The sequence below is a fragment of the Aptenodytes patagonicus genome, chromosome 7, assembly GCF_965638725.1.
Source record: "Aptenodytes patagonicus chromosome 7, bAptPat1.pri.cur, whole genome shotgun sequence".
NCBI lineage: Eukaryota > Metazoa > Chordata > Aves > Sphenisciformes > Spheniscidae > Aptenodytes > Aptenodytes patagonicus.
The window spans coordinates 2,635,290-2,660,000 of NC_134955.1; the positions used below are offsets into that span (position 1 = coordinate 2,635,290).

At 42.0% G+C, this 24,711-nt stretch overlaps 1 protein-coding gene across 1 annotated transcript; it reads right to left on the reverse strand.

Annotated features, from left to right (window-relative positions):
• Nucleotides 1-254: 254 nt before the first annotated feature.
• NAT10 (N-acetyltransferase 10) lies at nucleotides 255-24,564 on the reverse strand. The gene is made up of 28 exons (XM_076343743.1): nucleotides 24,404-24,564; nucleotides 23,039-23,130; nucleotides 22,193-22,364; nucleotides 21,774-21,896; nucleotides 20,945-21,006; nucleotides 19,955-20,069; nucleotides 18,495-18,602; nucleotides 17,478-17,611; nucleotides 17,007-17,100; nucleotides 16,533-16,631; nucleotides 15,830-15,966; nucleotides 15,184-15,308; nucleotides 14,723-14,873; nucleotides 14,149-14,245; nucleotides 13,260-13,376; nucleotides 12,204-12,305; nucleotides 12,040-12,114; nucleotides 11,327-11,443; nucleotides 11,006-11,139; nucleotides 8,931-8,979; nucleotides 8,189-8,282; nucleotides 7,986-8,096; nucleotides 6,741-6,913; nucleotides 6,110-6,229; nucleotides 5,013-5,111; nucleotides 4,525-4,598; nucleotides 1,886-1,969; nucleotides 255-722 (listed from the first exon to the last, which is right to left on the reverse strand). Exons 1-28 carry the CDS (start codon nucleotides 24,509-24,511, stop codon nucleotides 629-631), a joined length of 3,060 nt encoding a protein of 1,019 aa, XP_076199858.1. The 5' UTR covers nucleotides 24,512-24,564; the 3' UTR covers nucleotides 255-628.
• Between the last annotated feature and the right edge of the window lie 147 nt (nucleotides 24,565-24,711).

Genomic DNA, 24,711 nt, shown 5'->3' on the forward strand with positions numbered 1-24,711 from the left:
TAGACTACCTTCCAAAATAGAAGTGTTCATTGTATACCCTGACCTCCTGTGAGCAAGGACCAAATCGTGAGTCTGAACTGACAACATGGTTAGTGCTCACTGAATAGCCAGCCCCAAATAAAAAGTCAGTTGCCGTTCACACCAAAAACCCCCTCATGCTACAAAGGAGCGGTAGTACTACTGAACCAGTAGCCGCATACATCAAGATGTGCTGCGGTGCTAAAAGGTAGAGTCACATACCAAAGCCTAACACGTTTCTATCCTTCATGGTCCAAACTCTTTTTTAATAAAGACACCAACCATTAAGATGCGGGAAAGTTCACAGATTGATCTGCCCTCTTTGAATGGAAACTCTGTAGCTGCTAAAGCACCCTCATAATATCCCAGTGTGCTGCACAGTGCCTCGCTCAAGCTCTGCAGTCACACTTCATAAAAAATCTGCATAGACCGTCTCCTGGCAGTGTCACTGTACTTCCCGTAACGCAAGCACTTTAAAAATGCCTCTAAGGCTTTTCCTTCCCTCCAGCTCTCACCCCCCAAAAGAAAGTCTTTTGATTTAAAGGAGAATAGTACTTCTTAAGTACAGACCCGTCGCTTGTTAATTCAAGTTCACTGATTGGCTTTAAAGTCATTTCTTCCACTTCTGCTTTATATCTTTAGTCTTCTTAAATTTCTTCTGTTGCTTGGGTCCTCTTGCTGTTTCTAATTTTCTCTTCTTCTCACTGGGAAACAGGAAGAAAATATCTGTTAAGAGTACACTAGATTCCCATCCAGCTGGGAAATTTTTGTTGTAAAAGGGGGGCGAGGGTCTACATAGATACGTGGTTGGGAGAAAATACTTCCCATTTCTTGGGTCATTTAAACTGGTGCTAGAGAAAGCACGAACAAGAGTATGGCCTAGATTTACTAGTGTCTTCAGATTCTCTAACCCAATTTGAATCCCATAAGATCTTGACCTTCAGCTCTTGTCGTTGCTTTTCAAGACTTTATGTGTCCTAAAGGCAATTCATATAGGGCATCTGGAATTTAGAGTACCTAGAAAAAACATTACCACTGACAGTTTTAAGTATACAATTTTGTTCCTGCACTAGATTCTGACTAGAGCAAACATGACAGAGCTCCAATCTTTATAAGCACTGACAAGACTCTCTCATTCCTGTAAGGCTTCTGGAAACTCACAGCTTCCAGCATTCATGAAAAAAACCCCATGAATATATGAAGGGTGGAACAGAGATCACATAATTACTTCAGCTGTCAGGCACCCCAGGAAGGGGAAATAAGCAAGCAGGCAAGTCTCAACTATAAAACCCCAAGGAAAAGAGGAAAGACGCCGTGCTGGCTAGGTAGAAGAAAGAAGATGGATGAAAAGGAAGGAATTGCAGAAACGCAGACTCAGTATTTTGCAGGCTTAAGCTCACATTTGGAAGAATTCTTCTTCCCTGAATTTGCATTTTCTCCAATGGGACTATGATAGGCTCCCCCCCCAGTGTTAGCTCCCAAAGCAAATGGGACAGTTAATGTGGAATGAGTTCTTTCTTTAAAAGTGACCCAAGGGAGAAATAGTACCAACTTCTGTGCGTGATCAGGATCAAGACTTAATCATGTCAACAGGAAAAAGTTACAATAAGCAACTAAGTGACATGAAGACAGGACTATACTCTAGAGCAACACAGAATTTGCAGCAGCAGTCTTGCCGTTAGAGGAACCACGGAGTACCCAGTAGAGCTCTCACGTGCTCACACCCCGATTTCTCCAGGAAAACTGAGAATCTATCAGGGACGCTACGTTCATTTGATGTGCATTTAACTCTTCAGCTTCGGTCTTTTGAAAAACGTTATAATAAAGCCAGCAGGAAAGACCAGAGAGACATTTCAACTTCCTTAACCTTTTCAAACTGACGACGGAAGCGTTCTGTCCTGCTTTGCTCAGCACCTCATTCCATTCTTCGTCGTCACCCCGGATAATATATCTAGGTGAAAAAGGTAAAGGAAAATCCAAGTAAAATTGCTAGCACAAAGTAAAAAAAAGTAAGGTGATTATATTGTCAGGCACACACTACTCTACGAACAAAGCCACTGCGTCAGCACCCAACCGAATGAGTATTTGGAAATGCATACAAAACTAGACTGGCAAAGGGATACAATAGCTTGTCACCAGACTGTCAGCAGACTCAGTCCAAACTAGGTCAATAGCACCCAACAATTGTCCCCATCCAAAGCTGGTCAGCGTCGACTGAAGTTCTCTCAGGAGCCCCTATTGTAAACATCACAAAACTGTTCTAGGAAAGCCTCTCGTCAGAAAAGCCGAGTGCCGAGTAGAGTACATCTGTTATGAAAGCAACAAGTAAGGCCACAAAGGTTATACTTTCCATAGCAGTGGTGTATACCTCTACTTTGCCCACTGGATTTCTCAAAAGATAGACCTTCAGTCACCACAGCTTTAAGCCTAACAACCACAATCAGAGCTATATTCACTATATGGATTTCTTTATAAAAGCTTGAGGGCTTTTTTACTTTTTCCCCCCTCCAAAAAAAGAGGAGAAGGACGGTTGTGGCAGTAAAGGAAGAAGATGCAAAAAGCAATGGCTTGTAATGGAAAGTTCGCTAAATTAGCAGCTGCTCTTAGGCCAGCAGTACGCTTGAATGGTACAGTTTTTCTGCATCAATCCGGGAAAAACTGGAGATCCGCAGCTTTCTTTTGAAAAGAGAAATTAAGAGAACAATTGCTATCCAAATAAGCTCATGTTCTGTGCCCCTTGTCTGGGTGTTCAAGTACCCTGGAAATTACATACAAATTTAACTAGGCAAAGCAGTCATGTAGCAAAATTGCGTGGTTGCTCTCCATCTCAAGTTCTTAGAGATTTAGAATAGACCAGCCTTTGTTCATACAAGGCTGAACAATACTGGACAAAGCCTTTTCAAATCAAACAGCTCTGTCTCCTCTATTAGTTTTCTATAACCTGTATTGGAAAGTGTTCAAAATAGATTTTTGTCTCTCTCTCCTCATGGAGGAGAACAGAAATCTCTTTCTGGGTGGAAAAAAAAGGGAACACGGTCCAAAATGACGAACAGGTATGTAACACTATCAACACTAAAAAATGGAATTAAAACTTTTAAAAAATTCTGGTTATATTGTTTTCCTAATGTGACTGACTTGCAAGTCACTTTAAATCACATCCATTTTTGTCCTTCCTTCAAACAAGACAACCAAAGATTCAGAGAAGCTTTTATTCCTTTTCTCAGATTTAACGGAGATTCATCTAGAGCCAAAAGAGACAACTTCTCTGGGATGTCAGTATAGTAAACAGGATTTATAAGACAAAAAGTGGGAGGAGGAGAGAGAGAAGGGAGAGGATCGGTGGCATGTGTAACTCCTGTTGGTCCAGAAAAAGAGACATCTGCTGACACTTCAAGTAAGTTGCTGGTTCAGCAACTCAGTATCCTACAAATTGTCCAGCTCTACAGCAGTTAAAAGGCATCCGTGCAAACTGTAGTTAGTAAAAGAAGCTCTGGTTGGTTGTTCTTTTTCTGTTGGTTTGGGGTTTTGATGGGGGTTTTTTTGGTTAAAGAAGAGAATATTAAAATTAGCCAGGTACTATTTTCACTGGAGTTGCACACACAGCTAAGCTGGATAGCAGACAACAGGACCCGGGTATCCTGGTTTGAGGAAACTAATGACTATTTCTAGAAGTACAGGAAACTGTAAAATTAGAAACAGTCCACAGCCAGGCAGCTTGCTTTATTACTCCACATTATAGAACTATATAACTTACATACATAACTTACATATGTATCATATACATACCGTACACAGCCAGGATCAAGACTGACACACAGATACATAGTAAGAGCTACTGCCATGAATAATTTACCATTTAAGTGCCAAAAGAGAACTGATGTAAAAGAAGAATGTGCTCAAGCTCATGCCAGAGGCACTGGGACAGAGCTGAGAATTGATACAGCATTCCTGTTTGCAGCACTGTAACGACGAGCCAGCCCCAATTCTAACAACAACTCTGTTCTACAGTTCCACAGACAGACAGATCTCACTGCTGATCAGCTGTGATCTGCTAACTCGAAACCTTTTGCTTTCTGTCCAAAATACCAGCAGAAAAGTCAGTAAGTTCACACTTGGGAGTATGACACACTTCTCAGGCAATGAATTCATGTGCTGAGGTAAACAGGCGAATGGCCTTGAACAGAAGTTGTTACTGAATTTAATTCATACTGGAAAGGATGTTTTGAGTGTGAAACAAAGCAGCTGCTAACAGAGCTGATGAAGACTAAGTTACTGGCTGTCAGGCACACAATACTCCAAGTTTCCGTTAGCGTAGCAGCATATGCTTATCTTACCTGGCCACTGTTGAAAACACCCACTGCTACTTCTCATTTATTGATGGTTTGAGATTGTGATACTGCAACTACAGCCTTGTGTACAAGTCTCAGCAAGATGCTCGAGTGACCCAGCATTCAAACAGATATCAGGGGAAAACTGGATTTGAGACTCATACAGATAAATTCTTACTGTGTAAGGTCCATTTCCTTCAGCTTCCCCACTTCTTGCTTGTGTTTTTCTTGGAATTCCTTTGCGGCTTCTTCCTGCAACAGGACAGCACAGCAGATGCATTAAGTTCAAGTACAACAGTGACCATGTAGTGCAAAGAAAACACCTTTCCCGCTGAAAAAGAAGTACATCCCCCAAAACAAATACCAGATGATCCTGAAAAGCTTCTCTCTTTTATATAATTGCATTTCTATGTTATTTGTATACATATACTTGTAATATATAACTCCGAGAACATCTTAGTAGGTTCTGCGAGAAATCTGTATAGCAGGTTAACAAAGCATGACTGCAAGCATGTAACTCAAAGCTGTCAGGTTTTAACTACCATAAAGTGACAGACCTGATGTGGAATTCTTTCCATCCAAGAAAATTTAGATTACAAGGCTTCTACACTCAAGGGAACTCCATGAAGTGTTTACACATGTATCAAGAAGAAAGTTCATAATTACCAAATCGTCACTTAAAGATTTCAGTGTTGGCTCCATTACAATATCCTTTGTTGCCACCATCTGCTCCTCCACAGCTTTTTCCTGGACTGTGTTGAACAACTGAAAATGAAGTAAGCCAACACATGTAAGACTTGCTGATGCTTCTTCTAGGTTATTGCTTTAAAATAAATAAGAAATGCTGTCTGTCCCCATGAAACTCTTCTAACCTTGCAAATATGATCAGGCAGTTGTTTATTTCTGATGCATGCATTCCATCATACTGAAATAAAAAGCTATGGCTGCTTCCTGAAGGCAGAATTATATACAGCTTTTATAAAAAGTATAGAACTAAAATCAGTCAGCACTCAATGTCACTCGCATAAACGTAGGAAACTTGTAATTTACAACATACTTTTTTAATACAGCATCATTTGATTAACATTTGCAGCTAGAAGCTGCATATTTGGGGTTTTAATGTTATTTTCTTCAAGATAATTATAAGGGTGTTATGCCGAGCAAATCGCCTCTCCAAACCTATGCCAGACTGCAGAAGCTTTGCCGCCGTATCCTGATCCTCGAGAACTAGAGGCCCCAGACTCAGCAAGCAATTGCAAGCAGTTGGCAAGCATTCTGTCCGTCTCACCATCTGATAACTCATCACGTTACTCACTTCATCATAGACAGTAGAGAGAAAGAAAACCAGGTCCAAAACGTTCCAATTATTTCACTGGACTTCAAGTCTACCTCTAAATGACATTGGAAAAGTTTTTTTTCAAGAAAAGTTGAGATGCCACCAGTGCAGTGAACAATCATAAACAAATGGCTCAGGCTCAGCTGGCAACATGGGTTGTAGGCTCAGCATTTTGGTCAGGACATATCAACATTTAAAACCATAAGACAAGCACTATTATCTGGGAAAACACTATATAAATCAATGCCATAAATACCTGCCTTTTCCACTGGGATTTTCCCATCTTGCAAAGAAGTTTACAGTCCATTATTTGGGACATGTTAAAGATACGCAGTTCTGACTCAGCCTTCTATTAGTGCCAGGCTCAGTATTGGAATCACACTTTGGTCCACTACAACCAAGACAAAGCTTGTCATGACGCTATTACCTGAACCACTTTGCGGACGATTCTGTTGAAGAGGCCCATCAACTGACTGCTGGGCAGTTCTACCTCCTTCTCCAGTTGGTCCAGAGATTTATGCTGTAGGCCAATCCCCAGAAAAAGGGCCTGAGGAGATGACATTTCAGTTATAGAGGCTTTTAGAGCAAATACAAGTATATAATACCCTCCACACTCCCTACATTTTACCAAGTCCTCGCTCTACTCAAGTAGTACAAGGCTTCTCTGGTACAAGCTGAAGCTTTGCTCAGATACACTGGAACACCCCTAAATCATTCTGTAGATGGCAGCTGCCATTCCCTACTTAGTACAGATGAGTACCTTTCTCCTGAAGTACAGTTCAAGAGCCAGAAGATTTTGAGGGGTTTTTAAGCCACGGTTCACACCATATTATAAATGCATGGAGTACTTCACTGAACACACAACAGAGTATGATCCCTACAAATTTTATTCAAAGTAAACACTAAAGGTGGAAGAACACTACACAAGCAGGGGAAATCATGAAGAGGACTACAAAAGAAGCAAAGTCTTTTTTTAAAGATGACATGAAACAGGAAACTATTCCAAATATCTATACAAAGAGAGGTGAAGCATGGCTTGTTCTCACAGTGATACATACCGACTGTGCAGCAGAGAGAGAGATATCACCCATCTGGTTGAGAAAAAACATCCTGGCAATGGCAGGTACCATATCCATGATGAGATGATAGTCCACCATGTTGCGAGAGTACATCTCTAATCTCTTCAGGTCATATGGGATGAAAACTGATTCTAATTCAGCACGGCTGATGGCTACAATAAAAAGACAACAATGTCAAGACTGTTCTTCATAGCTATCCAGGATCTCACTATTTAACAAGTTCCTTTTCATGTCATTGAGTAAAGGCCAACTGCTATCCCACAGGTTCACTTCCCAACACACTTCAGAATGCGACACACTAGATACAACACTGCTATTCAGACTGGCTTGGTTATTCCAAGTCTTTTCAGACAGACGTACGCCCGTAAGAAAAACATTGCAACTGTCAAAACAGACCAGCATATCAACTCAAAGATGCCAGAGAGACTGAAAACAGAGAGTGTTGAGAAACACAGTTCGCCCAGTCTTTAACTGTCTTACACTGGTTTTGCTGTTAAAGAGCTTTGTTCCCATGTAGCAGCAACCAAAACTCTTTCACCAAGACAGATGCTAAAACCCCACAAGACACAGATTACCAAGTTCTCTCAAGAGGGCTCCCCTCTGTTAGGCATACTGAGAAAACAGCAATTTGCTTTTAAGCCAGAAGGGACTGTTAGAACTGTCTTGTCTGGCCCCTTCTTTTATACCGCCTGTGTGCTTCCCCCAACAAGTGCTGCACTGAGCCCAATAACATGCAGTTGAACTAAAGCCTCTCTCTTAGAAAGACATCACATTCCGTTTTCCAAATTTCTGATGACAACGTTCTTCCTAAGATCCTAAGCAAGCTGCTCTGCCTACTGACCCTTGCTATTCAAGGCTTCCCTTTTAATTCCATACTGGATATGGCAGGTGTCAGTATCCATCCATGTTTTGTCATGCATTTAGCTGTTACAGTCAAGAGCCCTCTAATTTTGGGTTACTTAAATCTTAGATCAAAAAAGCGGGGAAAAAAAACCCACATCAAAAAACCACCACTGCCCGTTTTCAGTGGCAGAAAATGTCCTTTTAGCTTTTACTTAGAAATGCAAGCGTTTTTCTGGATAATAGGAACAAAACACGGTAACTGACCAAGAGCAATTCACGGCACTTCACAAGAGACATCATATAATGCATGTGTTCGAGAACTCTGATAAACATATACATAGACTTTAAACTGCAATCTAACTTGTGAGCCAGGGTACTCACGTGGTTGTGGCTGCTGTTTGATATTTTTGTTCTGTAGAATATTCAATGCCAACGAGGGAGAGAACGTGCTGAACTGGTAGGAAAGCAGAGAAAGGAACCGCCTCCTAAAATCTATAGGACAAGATGATTATTAAATGACTCCTGTGAACCTCTAGAATAAATATGCCAGAAGATTCTTCTAGCGTTGGCAAAATCAAAGTTACCTTTCCAGAAGGCAGTAAGCCAAGGCTCCTGTTCAGTGTCCTCTTCATTCAGCATCTTCAGCATGATGCACGAATGCTCACCAGTCAGGTCATTCTAATAAATAAGATATATTCCCCATCATCCCCGTGAACCTTTTGCACTCTGTGCTCAACTGAAGAAGGCAAAGGTCTTCAAAACCAACAACAACTACTCATGTATCAACTGCTACTGATCACCACTACCTAATGTAAAACCTATAAACTTCTAGAATTTGGTAAATCCCAGCGCTGAGGGATCTTGGCTTCTTGAGGTAACCAGTAGTCACCAGTATTGCAAATTCCAGGTACAGCTCAAGAGCAAGAAAAACAAAAAGAAAAATGCAGTGACACGGGACAAACCAATTATTCTCTCCAAAAGCACTGTAGCTGCTGGTGCTGTTTTTGTAAACACCTTGAAAAAACAAGAGCAGTCAGTTCAAGGGCCACTTGCATATTTTAGCAATGAGCACATTAATAACCCTCAACAGCTGCACCTTTGCTTTAATTTTTAAGTGCAAACTACTTAGAAGACCACATTCACAACCCTAAAACTTTACTCCATTAGCTAACTATAGGCCCAAAGAACAAAAATGAACATAAACCAAACCCCAAACGTAGTCTCAGAAAACTTTCCTGCCCAAATCACATCTCACAGAAGCTAATGGAAAGATGCCCAGTGCTTTCAATAGGGCTGGATTTCATTCAGAAACAGTACGCTACTTACTGGTGTCTGCCTTAGATAAACTGGCACAAATCCAGCACGTTTCCAAAACCTGGGGAAAGGGAAAAGAGAAAATGCACTGAGAATTATGGAGCTGTTGACTCTACAATAATACTTGTGGTTAAATGCAATCTATCGACCGTACAAGAGCAATGGTTGAAAACTAGGCAAAAGTCACACCCCACCAGCTAATGAAAATGAACACTGACAGAAGGTAGTAACAGCAGTCAAACTGACGGAGGGTCTAACTTTGGGGAGTGAAAAACGATGATTGTGATATCAAGAAATGAACAAACTTTCAAAAACTGAGAGACATGATACAAGCGTTACTGTATTTGACATGCTTCCAGGACCTCCTTTAAAAACAGGCAAACAGGTTTTGACCAATAATATCACAGACTCCTAAGGGATACCCTGGGGAGGGCCTGAGGATTTACAGTTTACTTCAGAGTCTCTGCTCTTCCTCAGTGAATGATGATTTTCCCTGGCAACTTCCAGGTTTCAGATAATCACTTGTGGACCAGAGAGAATCCCAGACGGATCAGCAAAATCCTGCTGACATCCCTTTCCATCCTCCTGTTCCTTCTTGCATCTTAGTTGTGAACTGATCCTACAATTCATTTTGCCCAGTAAAAGGAGGACTAGCGTAAAAAGACCTGCTGAGACCAAACATATGGCATCCCAGACAAAAGAAAGAAGCCAGGCCCCAGAGTAACTGTCACTGGCAACCTACCTCCACAGGCCATGGGATGACTACTCATCAGCTGTGCAGGATGTTGCAAAATTTCAGCAGGAAGCCCTACATGTGCACCCCAGCCTCTCCCTACCCCACTATTCGTCCTTCTTTTATCCATCCCACCACAGCTAACAAATAATTAAAAAAAGAAGTAGTAAAACACTTTATTCTCCCGCTCTGCCCCAAGAGGGATCATTCAAATAAAGACATCTGAACCATTTGCTTTATAATTTGCAAAGATTAAGACTATTTCACAGTAACCATTCAGTTCTGATGCTCTCCTGCACAGCTAAACAATTCACCATCGCATTTTGGCATGAACTTTGCAGCATGCTTGCCATGGAACAAAACAGGCTACAGTCTCCGTATCTGACATGCCAAATCGCACATAGCTGTCTAACATTGTTCTGACTGGGTCAGTCACAAATTGGCCTCCACCGCTCTTACTTCTTCTGTTGAACTCAGTTTCATCTCATGTGCTCGTACAGCACCCTAGGTCCTCTGTAAGTGGGGGCAGGCCAGCAAGGAACCAAGGTTTTAGGTGATAAATGACTGCTTTGCTTTTAGGCTAGCGACAGGAAGAATTCTGCATTATTGTGAAACTGTCTCCCAAACTATGAATTCACCACTTCCCACACTATGGCTAAGAAAGCCTCAGAAACCTAGATATTTTGTAGAATTTGATATTAAAAAAGTTAGCATTTATTATAAAATTGTATGCTTTTATATAAAACTATGTTGTAAAGTGCAGGTAAAACGGTAAGAAAAATTAATAAATGATTTAGAGTTGCAGTAACTCAGTTCCTCCATGGTAAGAAAAGCAAGAAGCAGCTGCAGTTGCTGGTGAAAAGCATTTACATTACTCGGGAAACTAACAACTAGCTTTGAAGTCAGCAGCAGCTCAAGCTTCTACAGGTCACAGGAAGTAGTATTTAACTTCTCCCTACTTATTACAGGCTGTTGTTACTTCTCTAGCCTGGAAAAACTGAGCATTTAAAGCTAACTAACTGTTTAGAAGGGTCACAGAGACAACCAAGAAGGAATGGGTTTTCCCTCAGAAGGAGTTTGAGGAGAAACTACCCTGAAGGATGCACTTAGGATCAGGCCTACTGTACATCAAGGAAAGGTCTTACAGGAGAAGTGGGCTTGGACCTGTCCCAGTTTTAGAAACCAAGTGAAGCATGCAGAGATAAAGATAATGTCCAAGGACTAAAATATCTGCATCTATATCTATATATATTATTTATATCTGTTATAGATAATAGATATTTCTTTACTATATCTAATTTATATAGTTATATTTTTGCACTGGATGTAACTAGCAAATAGAATAATGTCTTACTTGAGTAATCTCGGTGTTAGGCCATAAGATACCCCTAGATAGTCTAGGTTTTCAGCTTGTCTCTCACTTAGTTTGAGAAGTAAAGGAGGCAAGTCTTTCCGAGGTGTCACAACCTCTTCTAATAAACTAACAGTCTGAAAGAGAAAGTGGAAATAGGTTAGTAGCAATCCTCACAGAAATCTGCAAATTAAGTCTCTTATTCTGTATAAAAAATAAATATGAGTGTTTCCTCCTTACAGAGAAATCATTACCGAGACTTACAGTGAAAAACCCAACAGCTTAGCACAACAGAAAATACAAGAAATGCACTGAGCTCCATACCTCACTGCTTACAGTTGCAATTTCTTTTGGCTTTTGAATTGTTTTTTCTTCCAAACATGGAAATTTGCCTTCGTAGTACATCTGCAGTAAAGTCAGAGCTCTGCTGCCATAGCCCATCTGTGAAGTAGGAACAACACGCTATAAGCAAAAAGATGTATCTAGTTTTTAACACAGGGCAACAACATTCTCCCCTTACAAACTCATTAACAATCATCAGTGCAGAGATCACTCAGTCCCTGCAAAAATGCATTTTCTTTGCTACATAGCAGCTCCATGGAGAAGGACACTACAGAACCCGGACGTCCGAAATCACAATGAGAGCCCAGCTGGTAGTTCAGGACTGTGTAATAATTCTTGGTGCTTAACTCTGGCACTCAGAAAATGCCAAACACCAGCGTGAGAATTTGGTAATCTCACAATAAGTATCACTGGATCTTGATCGTATACCACTGCTTGGGATACTAGGCAGCATTGTAGCATGCCAGCAATGACAGGAGCACTGGTCTGCTACCCACCCCAGCCTGCTGTGGCATCTGACCATTTCTGTGCGCCTGACCTCATTCTGGTACTACCGCTGGCTCAGTCCCCAAGCTTAAAATGCTGAAAACTGGAGCAATTGAAATGTTTGTCCTGTTCTTGAATTCTGCCTGTACAGCCATTCTCACAGTACCACTGCTGACTATTCACAGTAACTGGGTTCCAAAATACTTTACCCCCTGATAATCCGGATGAACTGCAATACGAACGACACGCCCACCAGAGAGGCCCCCGAAGTCCGGATCTTGGAACTGCATAAGAGACAAGAGTCAGTTTAAAGAACACAAACGGGTACTCTGGAAATAGATCTTGGGTGTGAGTACACAGCCAAATGATTCACCTGCTCTGAAATGGTCCAGGGAATAAGATCACCAGAAGCTTTCTTTCCCCTAGAAAGGCTGTTCATGATAGACTGGCGAGAGATCTCTCCCTCCATGCACACCTGCCAGAAAAGGTAAAAGACCATTAATGGAGTAAAAGTGTTTTCTCCTACAGTCACTCCACTACAGCAGAATCAAAATTTATACTCAGTTGCCGAGTCCCTTATGCAGTATTGACATTTCATGGGATCCCTGCTCTGCAACATGATGAGCAAACATGTATGTGCCAACAAACAGGCTCTGCCCCTACAAGCCCTGTCTCGGAAAGCACACCAGCGGGCCAGCCAGGTACATCTGACACAGCAGGCGGTACACTATGGTGCAACAGAAGCCTGAAGAGATTAAAGCATAGAAAGCGCTCTATGCATTTTCTGTAGTCCATCAACAGCAAGCATAAAAGCTTGTCCCAGCAATATTTCTCTTTAAATGTCATATATTTTTCATGTAAATGGGGCTTTTTCTTTTAAGAAACAGTAGATTTAAACAGCTGCATCGAACACAGATAATTAAGAATCTGTGTTCTTAAGGAAGGAAGGAAGCATACAGTCAGATACCCAACAGCCAAGGGCTGAAATATTTCTACATCTCTAAGCATGTACATCTGAGCAATTTGTATTTTTGCAGGTCTATTGCAAATAAAAGGAATGCTAGAAACATGGGATAAGCAGAGTGAACCAGTGAACCAGCTCTCCTTGCAGGAAGTTGAAATGGGAGGACAAAGTCATCTCCTGAAGCAGTAGTTCAGCTCCTCAGAAGGCTTCTCAGCACAAACACATGGTGGAGACTGGAAGGTCTATGTGAAAGGATCAGCATCACAATGTACTTACACAGCAATTAGTGTTAACGAAAGAAAGTGGGGGGGAAAAAACGGCCATAATACACCATTATAACACACAAAAACACAGCCCTAAGCTACCATCTACTCCTAGATAGTACACTGATAGTACACCGTCTCACTGCAGTGTACTGCTTCATTACTGAAGAGTTCGCTTCACAGATGCGTGCTGCTCTCTTACCTGAACAACAGCAAGTACTTCTGGTAACGAATTCTGGGTAGGTGGAACAGGTGGCAAAAGGCAAAAAAGATGATGGGCAGGTGCATCGGATAGCATTTGGAGGTCATTGGGTGAGTTCTGGAGGGTAAAGACGTATCAGAAAGTTGAAGAATTATTCCATGAGAAGACCTTCAAAGTCCAGTGCAATGTTAGTAGCTGACTTCTAAACAATCCTTCATTTTCTGAATTTAGGGCTATTAAGAAACTTGGAACTAGTACAATACTGATGGATGAAGAAGCTCACAGGCCAGCTCATGGCTGTTACACTACCAGACAGCATCTGGTTTTTTTCAAGTGAAACTTCTTGCTTTAATATGTACGGAACTGAACTTTCTATTTTTATATAGCTATTTATCTCTTAATCTACCAAACCTTAAATAATTTTAAGTGTCAGATTTTTAGTACTCAGTACTTCAGTACTTAAGGACTTCACCACTCACATTTACTAGTCACACATGGTCTTGAAACCTTGAGATGAATTATTCCTCTTTTCAGTAGTACAATGGTACTACTCTTTTGGTTAACTTGAGGCTACTAGAATACGGTAAAGAGAACTGCAAAAGAGGTTCATCACTGATACTGTTCTGACAAGCTTGTAGGCTCGTCTAGAATTTAGTCTCCAGAATTTCTCAAGACAAAAATATTCCAGGTATCTGTAAATCCAGTATATTCAGCCCAGACCAAGGCAGACGTCTTCTCAGAGAAAGAATACGGATCTGCATACAACAGGAAGCAACTGAAGCTGTTCAGAAACCTCAGTTAGGCCAATTCAATTAGACTGTCGTAACAAGCACTGCTCCCGCCACAAAATTACTAGCTGAAATCTGGATAGAAGTAGCACAAGCTTTACCTTATAGTGTGAAGCCACATAGAGGGCCATCAGTCTCTGCAGAAAAACTTCTGATGCTCTGTGGTAACAAAAAAGTGTGTCTCTATTTACGTAGTATCTAAACACAGGGGTTAAGGAAACAACCTCCTTGGAAACAAGGAAAAAGCTCCTTGTTGGTTTAGGAGTAATATTTTCAGTACAGCCTTGGGCTACATGCTGGCTTGTGCTCTTAGACTCTACAGCTCTATCTACAAGAATGAATGACTTTGGGCAGCGTTCATAGCTTTCACACCCTTCATCTGTAAAGCTAAAGTTTTATAACTCCAACAAGGACTTCCCTTCATTCAACCCTTCCTTAGGATTGTCTCTGCAGTAAAACTGGAGTTTGCTCATCTCCTGGTAACACGCACCACCAGTCTTATAAGGCAGCGGTAAGAGCTCAACTCCAGAAGTGTGGTCTTAATAGACTTGCCGAAAGATCATGTGCTGAGGTTATCACATTAGCTGGAGAACCCACTATTAATCAGCTTGAAAAAGCCTCCTTCACCTGCAAGCAATGCATCTTGATCAGAGCCCAACATTTGAGTAAGGATACAGGTCACAAGTCTCAGGCAGCGGGCAGCCGGAGATAATTCTGGTGATGCTGAGACAGTCCAAACACAGCAGATCATTTAGCCACTTTTCAACTGGGTCACCAGGGGCATATCTGATTGACTCATGGAGGGAGACTTCATGCAGTGTACGAGCTGCAAACAGATTTCAGAGAAGAACACCTAGTGTTGGAAGTTACAGCTAGCAAAGAATCCAATAGGATCAGTGTCCTTTGAAGGCCTCCCAGGAGATCAGAAAATGATTACTCGCATAGCTTTCATCCCTTAAAAGCTTTTACATCTGAAAATCATGAGGAAAAAACAGAGGAGAGTTCCTTCATTTCCCCATACCACTACCCTCCTACAGCTGCAAAGCACATGGACGCATGGGATACCCACAGGGCTTGCCAATCAGCAGCACCAGAGATCATGGTTAGGCACCACAGTGCAGAATACAACGGAGTACCTGAGGTGAGTTTAGCTGTAGCCGTAGATTTGTTCTCTGCTGTCATGGTGACTTGGGTTTGTGCACTCTGTTGACGGAGCTGCTGAATGAGCTTCAGAGACAGTGATCGACCAGTACCCTCATACCTGAAAAGCAGAAGACAAAGGTCTGAAGCAAATAACCAAACAGCAATCCTGAGCCGCAGGGAAGCTCCAGCACAGAACTAGGCTGCCATCCAGAGCTATGTGCCGTTCGGAGGCCTGTGTGGGCCCCAACCATCTGTGAGAATCGCTGCCTTTTGATGTTCTTGCGCACGTAGGACAGGGCAGCCTACCCTGACACTTTCTTAGTCTCACCATATTGGAAGGAAGACATCATTCCTCCCTCTCTCCTAACAGGCTGCAGAATCTTGTTTATGTATTTGGCTCCTTGTAGCAGAACAGAAGAGGTGCAAGTCAAACACTTAATGAATCCACAGTGGAACCAAAGGAAAGCAGCAAGTTCAAGTACGGACTCGGTTATTTTAAGGAGCAGTTCCACGACAGATCAAGAATTAGCATGACTTGATGTAATAGTGTGTCATAAAAAAAGTACTGTAGATAAGAAATAGTCCACTGGCACTTGCACAACTGCTTTCCCAGGTAGACAGTTGCTGCTCAAGCCTTACCCGTTGATTGTAGAAGCCATGAAAACAAGGTAAGGGCCTAGCAGGTTTTTCACCAGGGGTAGAGGAATGGCGGCAGCTTCATCAATCACAACCAGTTCAGCTTGACCCAGTTTCACAGAATCAGCAGGGTGTATGTACTGCAAGGAGTGAGAGGACACCGTCATTGTCAACAGCAGCTTGTCTGGGAATTGGGGAAATGTCAGAGTTGGCAAAGCCGGAGCCCTGAAAAGCTGTTTCTTGTCCCTGTTCTCCATGACCATCAAGCCAGAGACTGAGACATGAAAACAAACAGCTAGGAGAGGGTTCACGTTACTCTAACAAGGACTGGGTCACACATCTTGTTTTGCGCATTTCCACACAAATGTATCTGCAGACATCATGAAAATAAAGGAAATCTAATCACTAGAAATATATGCTCTTCCTTCACTGCTTCTTTCACCTTCCTTTGCTTTTGTTTCAAGAAGAAACCCACAAGCAATTACCAAGGCAGCTTTGTAATCTACAAGTTATTCACAGAAGGAAATAAGGTATTTTATGAAAGTCACTCACCAGAAGAAAAGGTCTGCCTTAAAGCAAAATCAACCAGGACAGTTACACATCACATAAAATGAACACGCTTAAAATCAAAACAACTACAGCAACGGTAAAGCCAACAGTCAGGAACAAAAAGTAGAAAGGCAAGAGTGCAAAAGAGGCCAGTTACCTGAATGGTCTGTCTGTGCTCCTTGAACACATTCACTCTGACAACAGCCTTGTTAAACTCCGGATTTAAAGACTGAACAATCTCATAGTCCAGATGTTCCTGAAAGAAAACATTGTTAAACAGTACGAACAAACCAAGATCTAAGAAAAATACTGTTTACCATTATCATCAAAATAAGCTCACTAAGAGTACACTGTTATTTCAGATTTTAGTTAAAAACTCTTATAACAAAAGCTTCAGAGGCCTGAGAACTGGGAAATTATTTACTTATGTTAAAAACTATTTCACAAAGAAACCGATTTACCCAACTTAAAAATAGAGAAGGAAACATAACTGTGCTATGATTAATTTTTGCAGAACATCACTAAAAAGCCTGGTAGCCAATGTATGTAACCAAAAACCACAGATGAGATGCAAAGCCCCTCCTAAACAGGAGTGCTGTGACAGTATTGTAAAATAGTCTGCTCTCCTCACCTGGTACTGCAGTGCATCAAAGCCTTTAAATATGAACTCAAAGAGAGTGTGAAGGTTATCAGGGCTTGGAGATGTGACAAAGATATTGGAGTAACTGCACAGAAAAATAAAACAAGAGTTTAACTCTTTTTCTAACAAGTTTTACATATACATACTAAGTAGAATGTTTTCTTTATATGAGGGGTTGATTCCACCTAATAACCAAAACACTGCAGATTCCCTTAGACACATATCGCAATTTATGTGTGATTATTTTGATTTTTAAAGACTGAGGTTTTCTTATTACTATAAAATAGAAAAAGTTGAATATCACTGTGTGCAGCAACCAAAAGATGTAAGAAGAATAAAAAGGAGTGATGTAGGACTGGAAATTACAAATATATTCAGCTCCTGTCATCTTTTTTTTTTTTTTTTTTTTTTTAAAAACTCATGGATGCAAATAAAGCCTGGGAGACTGGGGTGATCACTCACCCAAAAGCTACTGCTCCAGCAATAGCCAGTCCCAAAGCAGCAGATTTACCACGTCCCCTGGCTGCTGTTAATGCCACAGTGCTCCGCAGAGTCTTCTCAGAAATGGCTTCAATAAATTTTAGAACTGCTTTTGCCTGATGATCAGAAAAAAAGAGAAATCAAAAATCAGCTGCGTTGAAATTGCTTTCAGCATTACTTATACTTACCACCAGTACGTGTCTTCTTTCCTAGAACAGGAAGAAGGAAAAGACAATACGGGAGAGCTGAACATTTAAAACCCAGACAAATAATGTGCAAGAAGTGGTAATCTTGACCCACTGAGAGTTCTTGAAATTATTCAGGTCAAAACACAGATCAACAATCAGTACAGCAATTCTCAATTACTACCTCCATGCCACTGACCACAGAGTATATTCAGCAAGACGGGAAGAGGCACGGTGCTCTCAGAGGAGGAAGATGAACATACCTGGGCAGTGAGAAGACCTACTATAAAAGGGCTGAAGCAGTTGCACAGCTCTGGGAGCCACCAGGCTGAACCGCAACTTCTCAGTGGACACTCCGAAACAGGAAAGACAACTGCAATAGGGCCTTCATTTGCACTAGCCAGCGATTCTCAAATTGGAGTAAAAAAAGTGTAAGGGAGGCAGGAATAGGGGCATATTAAAACATGACACGGATTTTCAACTTCTATTCAGAACTAAACTGAGCAGAAACTTCAGGTTAAATTTCCTGCTTATTTCAAACCCTGAGAGCTCATCATCTTTTTAAATGTGGCCTTCTCCAGCACAGCTTCCTGTCTCCATTCTAGTCCTTCCACTTATTCTCAACTTCATGAAGAAAATCACTGATACTGTCGTTGAGCTACCATGTCCAATCAATTTTTCAAGGAAATTCTCTAAGATCCCCCCCATCACTGTTCACGCTCAGATGTGATTACGTGCAAGATGAGACACAAACATCAGTACCTAAGGTGAGCTGCCAAGCACAGAGTATCTCAAATTTAAACACCACACCAACCTGATCCAGGGTTTTACAGCCATCCACCAAGACTCCCACAGGCTGTGTATCCTGCAAGCTCTCCTTCAGTTCTTTCAGCTCCAAGTCCTGCGGCCGGAGGCTATCTTCCTATAAGCACAGGATTTACCGTAACAGGATTAGTAAAGGACACTGTGGCACAATTATACCTTTGTGATGTCTTCTGGTATCTTTTATCAGGCAGAGAAAGATATCTGAAAGGAAATGTTACCAAAAGTTGACTATACTCCCTAGAAACAGAAAAATTTACATGGACAGATATTTAACACTTCAATTTTAATGCATCTTCAGGAGAATGGTTACACAAGAGGTGGGTACCTTGGCTTCCCCAAGCTCGGAGGAAAAAAGGAAAGGATTTTTCAGTACATGGTAACGGGAGAATGGCACTGCTAGGAGGAAGAGACCATGGACAAATTTTCTGAAGGATTTAATTCCTTTTTCAATCTTCAGGCTGTACCAGAATTTTATGGTCTTTGTTATACCCATCATACGAGGTGTGCATATTGCCATTAGGGGGAAAAACTACTGCAGCAGCAATAGATCAGTTTTCAAACCAATATCTAGATTTTCAAAGCCAAACAATAAACTTGGGACACAAAAGCAATCAATTTTAAATGGAAATGAATTCTGATTTTCCTTATTGTCACTTAAAATTCCAAAGGCATCAGTCTATCCATCCAACAGACAAGCATTTGTGCTGCTGTCAATATTGTTACAATGCTAAGGGGGGTTTGTTTTTTAAAATCAGTGCCCTGTTAAAATGTTTTTACCATCTCCGACAGAACCTATACTGGTATTTCTTAGGCCACACAAAACAGTTCAAAAGCGTAAAGATTTCTATTTAAAACTGGTTCCATTTTACTTCAGTCTACAACTGAAAGTGATAAAAGGATGCATTTCTAACAGTGCAAGCTGTATGTCTGGCTTATATTCAGTGAATGTTTCCCAAGATGTGGCATGCGTAACTCAGAAATTGAAACAACTACCACAGCATCTAGGTATCAGGTGTCTCCTGAGCTTGCAATATACTTATTTCCAAAGTGTTTGCCCGCCCTCCAACTGTCAAAAGGTCTTTTTATTTGTCTCGTCCCAACTGTCCATCAGCTTGAAATCTCTCTATGCACTTCTGAAACAGCAACCACAGCAATTAAGCTCCACCTTGCTAGGCTAAACAGCAATACAGCAAAATCAATAAATACAGGCAAGCACAAAAAATAAAGCTGTGACAGAAAAAAACCCAAGGAGGAAAGAAGAGACAGCTTCCCATGCTTCACCCATACCAGGTATAATTTTTGCAGAACATTCTACTTCCTCTCTGCAAGACCATTATTTGATATAAATCAGGGTGAAAGGAAAGCTCCCTCTTTTTTAGATCTTTAACACACGGTGGTCAACTCAGACCAACTTCTTCCAAGGAAAAACGGCTGACGTTGCTTACTGACCTGCGACTGTGGTGGAACAGGTGCGATGTTTGCAACGTGACTGGAGATGGGCAAGATATTCAGCTGATCATCAATCACAATGCAATTCTTGCACGAGGCCAGAGACAGAATGAACCTGGGCAGTCAAGCAAAGGCAAATCAGTAAAAACAGGAGCGACACAATTGCATTTTGGTAGTTAATTTAAACTCTTTTCTAAACCCAGACATAGTATGTACAACTACAGCTACTTACAGATGAGCTATGACACGTTCACACAACTGGCAGCATGCCTCTTACCATAAAATCAGCATCATCTACACAGAACAGGTATCCACTTACCGGGAGGTCTCCAAAGAAGAACGCTAACTAAAGACAATCTACCAAGAGAGCATTTAAGTGGGAGGTAGCCGCATAAAAGTGCAAGACGTGAATCCACAGCAGTTGTGACAAGCGCTGACCCCAAAGACTGCAGTCAGTGCTGGCTTATTCATCCTTCTAATTTCTGACATCACGTAACCACCTGCATGCTAAAGAACGATTTCTGCAATCTTCCCATGGCTAGAGCTAGGGCTCACTCACTCAATAAGAGCTGCTTATTCTATACAACAAAAGCAGAGAAAACACCTTTACAAGACACTTCTAAAACCACAGAGAATACTCCACACTAAGCAGTTTTATGTTTTACAGTGGAGCAATACGTATCTGAACTTTGGTGCATCTGGAGCATACGTTTCTACAGAGCGTTACAAGAAAGGGACTCAGAACAGTTCACAAGTTTGGGCCTATTTGCATATATCCCTTGTAACATATCCCAAAATTTTGTACACAATCCCTCCAACAACAAACTGTATTCATTTCCAGAACAGTACATGAAAACGTCACTGAAGCGGCCAAGAAGCCCTATTCCAACGCAAACCGGTAGGATGCTTTCCTAATAGGAACACATGACGTTGTTCCAGATCCTTTTCTTGGGCATACAGCCTAGATCCTTTACTCTCTTAATAACCTACCTCTCATTAAACCGCCCTACCACGTCCTGGTGTGCCTCTGTTCTATATCGAGAGTGTACATCCTGAAACAAAAAGAAAAAGTCAATCTGGAGAAGGAACAGCGGTAACAGTGATATTTTACAAGATCGTTGCTCATGGGACAATCCAACTTCTTTTCCACTCTTGTGGATTACAGTCTCCCTTTCCATCAACACCGCATCCCAGACAGGATTCTGATTTTCTGTTTGTTTTGAAACATCCACATTTTCCAGATACTTGTTAAAAATGTATTTTTCCCACCAATACTTTTCACAATGATCTTACTTAAAGGCTTCAGAGTCAACTCTGCCAGGTACAGAACATTTCAAACACCTTGGGGATGCTAAGAAAAAATAGTCTATCACTTTAATTCACCTACTGGCATTATTACTAATGGAAACAGTTCCTGTTCTAGGTGTAAGTAAACTCAGGATGAGTAGTTCATATCTAGAAATATACAGTAGTTGTGAAGCTAATCTCACCTAGCAACAGGTCACAAAACACTCAAAAGGCCTATTTTTTACTTAACTTTCTGTTAAACAGGTAGATAGCATAAATACTTTCCAAAACTACTGTGAAACAAAAGAACACAGTTACGTTTGTGAATGACAGGTGTTTCTTCCTTGTAACCTAGCAGCATTTCAAGACACAGGGGTTGGCAGAACTGCCTAAGCACAAGACATTCAATCATAAATGAATGAAGGAGCAGGGAAGATGATGGAAGGAAGGCCATAGCCCGTAACAAAGGCAGAACTTAGCATCACCACGATGTACCTGCTTATATAAAACAGACACATTACGTCGAACGTACCATGGTCATTGTATAGAGCTGCTTCAGTGAGTTCATAGTTCTCAGGAGAATCACCACAATTCCACCCCCTTCTACTGTTTCAACAGTTCTAGCTAGCAGGTTTGGAGTCAAGGCTTCAAAATCCTAGGAAATAAAAGTTGCCTAGAGTTCACCAGTGCAACTAGCACCTACTAAAAGGAACAGAAAATCCAAAAACATTATTTCTCAAAGTTTAATTCACGCTTAATGTTTGCATGAACCGACGTGCCATTAAAATTCTACCAGCAAGGCTACCTCACCCTCATAAAACTTGTAAAAGACACATAAGGCCATCATAATTGAAATAACAGAAGCAACAAATACTATTCCTGCAGCGTTTAAACTGAAAGCAATAAATACTAGTGTAATGTCCTTTTTAAGTCAAAAGTTTAACTCCTTACCTGAAGTACGCACATGCCAAAAGTGTTTCCAAGAATCTTATGAGTTTCATTGTAATAGCAGTAGCGAATGTTTGTGGCTGCTATAAATAACTCAAAAGGATCATCGTCCTTTATGTTTAAAGTTCCGCTTTTAATCTTCTTCTGTAGTTGTCTCATCCTCTTCTTCCGGTGGCTGGAGAACAAAATTACACAGAAGTTTTCTTAGAAAAAGTTCTGAGAAAAGTGCATTCAGGCCTACGTTCAAGTCTAACTGGAAGTCAGAGCGCAGCCTCCAAGGAAAAAAACGCTTGGATCACACTTGCTGCTTTCATGGTATGTTCCCACGTGCCTGCAGCCCAAAGTGGTGGATATCACACCGAACCAGCTGTTTGTGCAAGAAACTGCTTGGTTGGAATCACGCAGTTTCAGGGAATGCTTCCTTCCTGACTCTGTGTGCAGACTGTAAGCATGCACACAAATCTAAGAATTAAAATTTCAAACTTTTTCAAAATGAAGGCATTCTAATGCTTAATCTGCATTCAGTCCTAAGTATTATTGAGGCTAAAAAGCTGAGGAATTAAAGTTTTGGCCTTTTGAGGTTAAAAAGGTGAGGGAGAGATTGGTCCAGGACAACAGGGTTAGCGTTAGAGCTACAGAAAGAAACCATAAGTACCTAGTGCTGATGTCAACTGTATTACGGAAGCCAAATTTTAGTTCTGGAAGACCAAACTTCCTATAGCTCCTCCAAGAACTAATCTCATTTCTCCTTACAACCAAATCACGCAACCTACGCTCAGCAGACCAGTCATGAAGCTTTTGCTTCACACAGAGCAGCGACCGCAGCATAAGACACAAGAACTACCTTACCTGCTAAAGCCCAGCTCCTTTTTGTAACACCATAGGACAGAGGGTCTGGCCTTTACGGTTGCTTTAGACAACATGTGATGAAGTATAACCACCTGCCAAAACACAGAAACGTTCATGAACAACTGTATTCGCAAGCTAGCATCGAAGAGCAAAATATTTTTCCAGACTTGATTTTACAGCTACGTTTTCTACCAACCAACCCTGTGCAAAACAGAAGGATCCCTTGACATTTTGTGAAGGTTACACACAGACCTGTGTGTCTGTGCCTTCTCCAGGGCTGCACGGCACCGAAGACACTAAATAATATCTACCGTTCCCTTGGCACTCTTCTTTAGCAGAACTGCTAACAACTGTACAAACAGAAGGCGATTATTCCAGGCTAAACACAATTCCTAGTATTTGTCTCTTAGTATAGATTTTGCACAATGTATTTCAGACTTCTTCTACAATTTAACGAGGTTTCATTTTGAATTTTAATCCTCTAGCGGGTTTGGCAACCCACCTCGCTGCTGCGTAGCCTGCGCGTTCAGTAAGCACACTTGCTGCTCTGGACTCCAACTCATCAGTGAAAACACTGAACGCAGCCAGACTCAGGAGATGTCCCACCAGAACTCACCTGTCCACTTCAGCAGTAAATTAGCGACAACCTTCTTGTACTGCCACCTGATCAACTCATTATTTTCCAAGTTTTTTTAAAACTAGTTTATTTCACTCCCCCAGGAACTGGAGCTAACTGAGTTGATTTATCCTAAAAAGTTAAGTTTTACCATGCTGTTCTTCCCCTTTCCACTTGAAAAACACAACTCTGGAGTCCCTGAAGAGAAACGAGTTTAGTGGCTGATTTCTTCCGTACAACGTTACCGGGTAGGTCCAGTCCAAGTTCTGGTGTGGTGACATCTGCAAGATGACTCGGCACGTGAAACACGGCTCGAGCGCAAGACCGTAACATCTCACGACAGAACTGAGATAGGAAAGAAGCTCCTGCTAGCCAGAAAATTAAACATCTTCTGCCCCAGAAGATGTTTTTTTTAAAAAAAAAAAAGAATTCTGATTTGCCTGCACTCGCTTTTATTTAATATTCGCGAGCTTCTCGAACGGGAGACGTTGAAGGACAAAGTCTCCGAAGCCTTTTCTAACGCCCCTTCGGGTTTCTGCGCCGCGGTGAGTTACTCGGCACAGGCCGCGGGCTGAGGCACGCCATTGCTCTGCCCTACTCCCCGCGGGTTTCACCACTTGCTTCACAGAGGAAAAAGCCGGTACCGGGGGATTACCGATCAGCCCTTCTTCAAAGGCCCGGTCCAACATCAGCACACGCACCCGCCTCGAAGGCAGGGCGAGTCCCTCGGCCCGCCGGGGGAGGGTTACCTGGTCCTTGCCGCGGTCGCCGACCACCACGAAGAGGGCCCGCTGCCGCTCCGCCACCCCGTTCTCGATCAGCACCCGAATGCGGTTGTCCACTTTCCGGCGCTGCATGGCTGCGGGGCGCCCGGAGGTTCCCCCCCCCCCCGCCCCGGCGAGAGCCGTCCCCTCAGGCGGCAGCGACGGCCCCGCCGGCTCGCGGCACACCACGCGGGAGCGACGCGGCCCCGGGCGGGCGGGCGCGCGCGCCGCGCACCGCGGCAGGACCCCGAGGCTGCCCCCGCCGTTCGCCTGCGCGGCCTACGTGTGTGTGT

Excerpts from the sequence above, each read along its gene's own strand:
- NAT10 (XM_076343743.1), bottom strand. The coding sequence starts at position 24,511 with ATGCAGCGCCGGAAAGTGGACAACCGCATTCGGGTGCTGATCGAGAAC. Across the intron at positions 18,603-19,954 it reads CTGTTCCACCACAGTCGCAG|GAAGATAGCCTCCGGCCGCA; the intron begins GTCAGTAAGCAA and ends CTGTGCTTATAG. Across the intron at positions 17,101-17,477 it reads GCTGGAGCAGTAGCTTTTGG|TTACTCCAATATCTTTGTCA; the intron begins GTGAGTGATCAC and ends TTTTCTGTGCAG.